Source organism: Plasmodium gonderi (assembly GCF_002157705.1).
Source record: "Plasmodium gonderi DNA, contig: Pgo-contig_169, whole genome shotgun sequence".
NCBI lineage: Eukaryota > Apicomplexa > Aconoidasida > Haemosporida > Plasmodiidae > Plasmodium > Plasmodium gonderi.
Window position 1 is genome coordinate 2721 of NW_021629088.1, and position 6063 is coordinate 8783.

The 6063-nt window shown below is 19.8% G+C and overlaps 1 protein-coding gene across 1 annotated transcript; it reads right to left on the minus strand.

Annotated features, from left to right (window-relative positions):
* Window positions 1-2425: 2425 nt before the first annotated feature.
* Window positions 2426-3530, minus strand: PGO_001630 (variable surface protein; the record flags this gene model as incomplete). Its single annotated transcript, XM_028690982.1, has 3 exons — window positions 2426-2581; window positions 2705-3379; window positions 3480-3530. 3 exons carry the CDS (start codon window positions 3528-3530, stop codon window positions 2426-2428), a joined length of 882 nt encoding a protein of 293 aa, XP_028546783.1.
* Window positions 3531-6063: the final 2533 nt, after the last annotated feature.

Below are 6063 nucleotides of genomic sequence, written 5' to 3' on the forward strand. Positions count from 1 at the left end.
AACCATATATATGTTATAAATCAATAACCCATAAAATTGGGAATAATGGAAATATTTACATGATACTTTTTTATATTATAAACATATGAATAATAATAATTATGATAAAACTGACAAGAAAATGTATTTAAAAAAATTATATTAATCCGATTTATGTGAATTATGAGTATGAATTTTGACCTTGTGACTATGTATCTATTGAATTATATTTCTAACTCTATTTTGCTATTGAAGAAGTATGTGAAAAAAAGTGCTATTTGAAGCGTTTTATTGTCATTTAATAAGTTATATATAGATAATGTTAAAGAAGCTAAGGACGTAGGATATGAAAATCGTGAGTTAGGTTCTATTGTGCCTGAAAAATTTATCAGTAACATGAAACTAAAGAAGCTAGACATAGCACATCCTCTATCCAACTTAATGTATCAAGTAAAATAATTTAACTTTTCCAATATTATAGAAGTAAATTATATTAATAAAATTAATACCTTTTTAATGGTTTTATCGTATATTATTTAATATTAGGAACAGTGAAGTTGGAGTTTTATTATAGCGTATATACATATTAGAATTAAATATATAAGTATTTTATATTGAAATTTATAATTTTTACACGTATATATTTATTAAATAATAATATTTTCCTATATTTATATATGATTATTTTACTTCATATGTATCAATGCCTATAGGATGAGAATAAAAAAGAAAAATTAGCCCCAAATAATAATGAAATAGTCGAAGGGGAAATAGAATCATATGTCTCATAATCTAATTTTATATATTACGACATAAGACAATTATGTTTGACATGTCATTCTGTACAAATTTTTTTTCTGTAATTAATCATTAATAAATTATTATTTAAGAGATTTTTATGAGGAAATATGCTATTATATTTGTGTGAGAATGCGCAATGAGACAAAAATATAGAAAAATAATGAAATATAAGCATTAAAAAAAACATGATTTAAGTATTATACGATATACAAATAAATAATTATTTATATGAACAATTCATGAATGTATAGCACGAAGAAAGAGATTATAATAATAAATGTAATTAATACTAGGATTGTTTTGACTATAATTAGAAGAATAATAAAATTATGAGCCATTGATATGTGTATTATAAATTATTGAACTACTTATGTGTATTTTAGTTTAAAAGGCAAAATACATTCTAACATTATGAGGAGAAGTGATACACTTAAGGTAATTTAGAGTAAAATTACACTTGGAGAGTGTTAAAATAATAAATTATCATAATTATATTCCAGGAATTTATGATAATTTTGACACATTTGGTACAGGAGAAAAAAAATATGAATTAATATTAACGAATATATTGTGATGCAAGTGATAATGCTCTTACAAATATTATTGATAGAGAAATGTATTATAAAATATATATTACAATTAGAGTACGTTGCTTTATTTTAATTTAATGAATATAAAGGGAAAATGTATATAATGTTATCATATTCGGTTTCTATGTTTTATAACTATATGTGAAATAATGTAAAAATATAAGATAATGACTATGTCATGAATTTGTAATATAGTTGATTCGTTAATTAAATAAATATATATAATTTTATTTTACACCTAATGTTAACTTTAAAAAAATTAATGTATATTTTTATTTTTTGTATTGCTAATGTGTGTACACTAAATATTATTATAATATTATATAATTATAATAATTTGGGGTATAAATTAAAATACACAAAAAGAAATAAATTAGATCAAATGAAATAAATACAATAAAAAAAGAAAATGCGAAAAATAATTTATTTTTCGTAATTCTTGTTCTTCAGTATACATATATTCTTATATAGAATAAAATTCCACACATTAATATCATATATGGTTGCAAATACAATATCATTAATATTAAAAAATATTACAAAGGAATGAAGGAATATATAATTAAAAATTAATTATGAATATGTATACATAATAAATGAGAATTGCTTTTAATAAAGTTATACTGTTATATATCATAATATTTTTACAAGAGACTTGTACTGCATTCAATTTATATAACAAATTATACGTTTCATAATTATTATTATATTAGTCAATGTAGTGTATTATTATTTTATCTATAAAATACTAAATTATAACTTAATATGAAATTATATATACAAAACACTGCATATTAAAACAAGTACTAATTTTATTCGTTGTACTTTTATTTACTATTTATATTCCTAGGTATTAATATTTTATTAATTATTATTATGAAACACTATGTATTATATAGATAATAATATACATGAATTTTTTTTATTATATTATAAGAATTGTTTCGTTTTTAAGTATTTTCTTGAGAGATGTGAGTATTATGGAATTTACTAAAATACTTTTATAAATTTTTTAAAATGAATTTTCTTCGAATTATATATATATATTAGTAATATTAGAATTGATTGTACATCATATCATAGATCCCACTATTGAGAATATTTATGGGTACTTCGGTTCGTTTCGGTATATTCCGTGTATTAAATATATTGTACAGCTTTTTTCTTATACTTTTTATTCCATGGCGTAATAATGGACCATATGAAGTATACTAATATACGGGGAAAAAATTAGGAATTAATTTTATAATTTTAATGTGATGGATTCTTTTTTTTCAAGATATTAGGAAACAGAATTTGTATTATCTGTAAATACAAAAAATACCATAATTAACCTTAAACACAAGTAACAAAAAAAATAATATTAGTGAGGTTAAAATTATTGTAGTTGCAATAGTATTTATAATATTGGATCGACAAGAGCATGCTATTTCTTGTATAATATTTCCTTCAATTGATGATTTTCGCGATTGAGCCATGTCATGATCTTCTTCTATTATTGATTCTTGGTATTTATCTATAATTTTTTTTAATGTAATGCAATATTCATTGTTATTCTGAGGTATATAATTTGTTTCTGTTTTTTTAATGCATTTATAGGTATTATATATAGATATAAGATCCTCCAATTGTTCGTTGGTTAATTTATTCGCATATTCAGTACAAAATGTACTTGCCGAAGGCAAATATCTGAGATATGTGTTCATCAATGTTTTGTAAATCTGTACTGTATCGTTACTGCAATTGTGTTTTTTCAGAATATAGTACAACCAATAAGGAAAATATCTGCATCCTGCTTCTCTATAATTGGTATTTTTTTTCGAAATAAGCATATCATAAAAACATGAAAAAGATTTGGGGCATATTTCTTTTATAAATTCAGTTTTATTTTCGCCTTTAAATACATAATCAATAGAAGAGCAATACGCATTATAGTAACTTCCATAATTGTCATTCTCTTTCATCTGCATGATTTCCTCCCAATAAGAAAAATCATCTAGAAATCCATACTAATATTAAGAGAAAAAAGTGTAACATTACATAAATTATATGATGCTAAAAATAGTTTTATTATATTTATAGAAAATGTAATATTTGTAATTATATAACACTGGCATGCATAACATTATATTTCAAGGGTACAATATTATCTCCCATCATATAAAATATTATATTATACAGCACATGCTCATATAAGATAATAAAATGTGTGAAAATACAAAAATATGTTTTTAAAAAAAAAGACACTGCATAATGAATATTTATGTCACAATTTATTATATTTATTGATATAATGTTATATTATTATTTATTCGCATCAAAATTAATTATGATTCTTCTTAAAATATAATATAAAGGATTTCTTGGATGTAGAATAATTTATCATTCAATTTAATAAATGAGTAAAAAATATAAATGCGATATTTATATTAAAAAGAGAAGATATTAGAGATTTCTAAAATGTAAAAGAAATTCTGATTTGATATATAAAAATTATAAAGTTATAACAATATATTCAATAAAGAAAACGATACATCATAAATAAATGTAAGTCTTTTTAATATTCATATAATTGTACGTATATTCATTCATAATATAGTTTTCATTGTGGCATATATAATTTATGGTAAGAAATATGAAAAATTAGAATATATAAGATTTATAGTTTAGTGATTATCGATTTCAGAATTCATATATCAAATTATATATTAACGTATTAATAGAAATGATCATATTTTACGGGTATTTCTCATTATATTGTAAGGAATATATGAGGATAACTTAGTATTTTATTACTTCTACTTCAATTCCCATGTTCCTAATATACTAACATTATATATGTGGTATTATTAGATTTAATTTATAGTAGAAATTTATTTTGGGACATATTTGGGATTGTTATATAACTACACATATAATAATGATACATAAAATAAAATTTCTCATTATATATTTAATATTTGGGAAATACATTTTAGGTTGTATATGTTATTAATTGCAATATGAAATAATATATAGTGTAATTCTTATGTGCTCAAACAAATTTCATGTATTATATAAGAATATTAGGAGAAAAATATATTAATGTTTTCATATTTTTTTGCACTTTATATTGTAATAACAGAAAATATATATCATATAATACATATAATTATTTTTACATTTATATATATATTATTATTATATTTATTTAAGTATAAATGATTATATATGAACAATTTTTATATGAAATTATTTATGAACTTGCATAAATCTATTATATTATCCAGGATTTTTAAAATCATAACATCTTAATATACAGTTTATTTAAATAATTATTATGGTTACAACAAATTTTGTAAATTCTTAGCAAAATAATAATAATTTATATGATTGATTTATATTTCTTTGTTTTAGGTCTTGACGTTAGGTTTTATGTTTTAGTTTTAGTTATTCATGCTTCATATTTAAGGAGATATATATTATTTTTTTTATAACATCATCTTTATATTTATATATAAGTTTTTTATAAAATATATATATGTAACTTATTATATGTGAATTTAATCATCTTTATTTAATGTATGATATGAAACTAATAAATAGGAATTGCATGTTTATTTATTTCTTAATGGCACATAAATATTATAAATTATTTAATAATATCTTGTAATACTTAGGGATGATCTGAACAAAAAGTTTGTATTATAAACAGTTATATAAACATTTTTTGTATTAAACTTTTAGCTAAATATTTTCATATTTTATATTAAGAATAAATGTCTAATAATTCTTACACTGTGTTATAAGTGTTGTACCAATCTATTTTTTTTTATATGTCCCTTAATACATTACTCATATATATTAATTTTTTTATTATATAATGAATATTAATCTTTTATATTTTATTTAAGGTTATATATTTTTATTGTACTAAATAAAACAAGCATATACTAATTATATAAAATGTTTCGAAAAATATAATGCGAGTTATTTTTTTATATGCATCATTTTTTTATTTTTTTTTGTGTTATTTTTATAGGATTTTAAAAAGAATATAAAAGTTGTTACATATTTATGTTTTTATTATTAGAATATACGATACTAATAAAATATGCAATAAGCAAGTGATGAGCTATATATATATTATACATGTACTATAATCATTACATTTAAAATTACAATATTCTTAAAGCATTAATTAATAGAGTTATTATTCTGAATAGAATATATTTATGAAATATATCACAAATATAACATCTATATTTAATAATATTTTTATGTATTCATGTACTATGCATTATAAATATAATGTTTCAAATTTTAAGATAAAAAGAAAAGGAAAAACAAAGAAAATATTCATTTTTATATAATACTTTTAAATATATTATTCATAACAAAAAAATCACAAATATTAATTATTCCTTGAATAAGTAACAAAAAAACAGTTACACATAAAAAGTATAGATAATATAGATATGAAGCACCAAGAATATACAGTTATAAGGAAAAACAAATTATATTTATGTTTTGCAAAAAAAAGTTATACCTTTAAATATATTTTGATGTAGAAAAAAATTAAATCAAATTATTCTCACTTACGGGATTTTTGAATTCTACAGTAATTCTTTACAATTATGTTTTTATTATTCATATTACTTTTAATATGCCTTAATTTTAATAAAACGCTCGATAAAATCCTAATATACATATA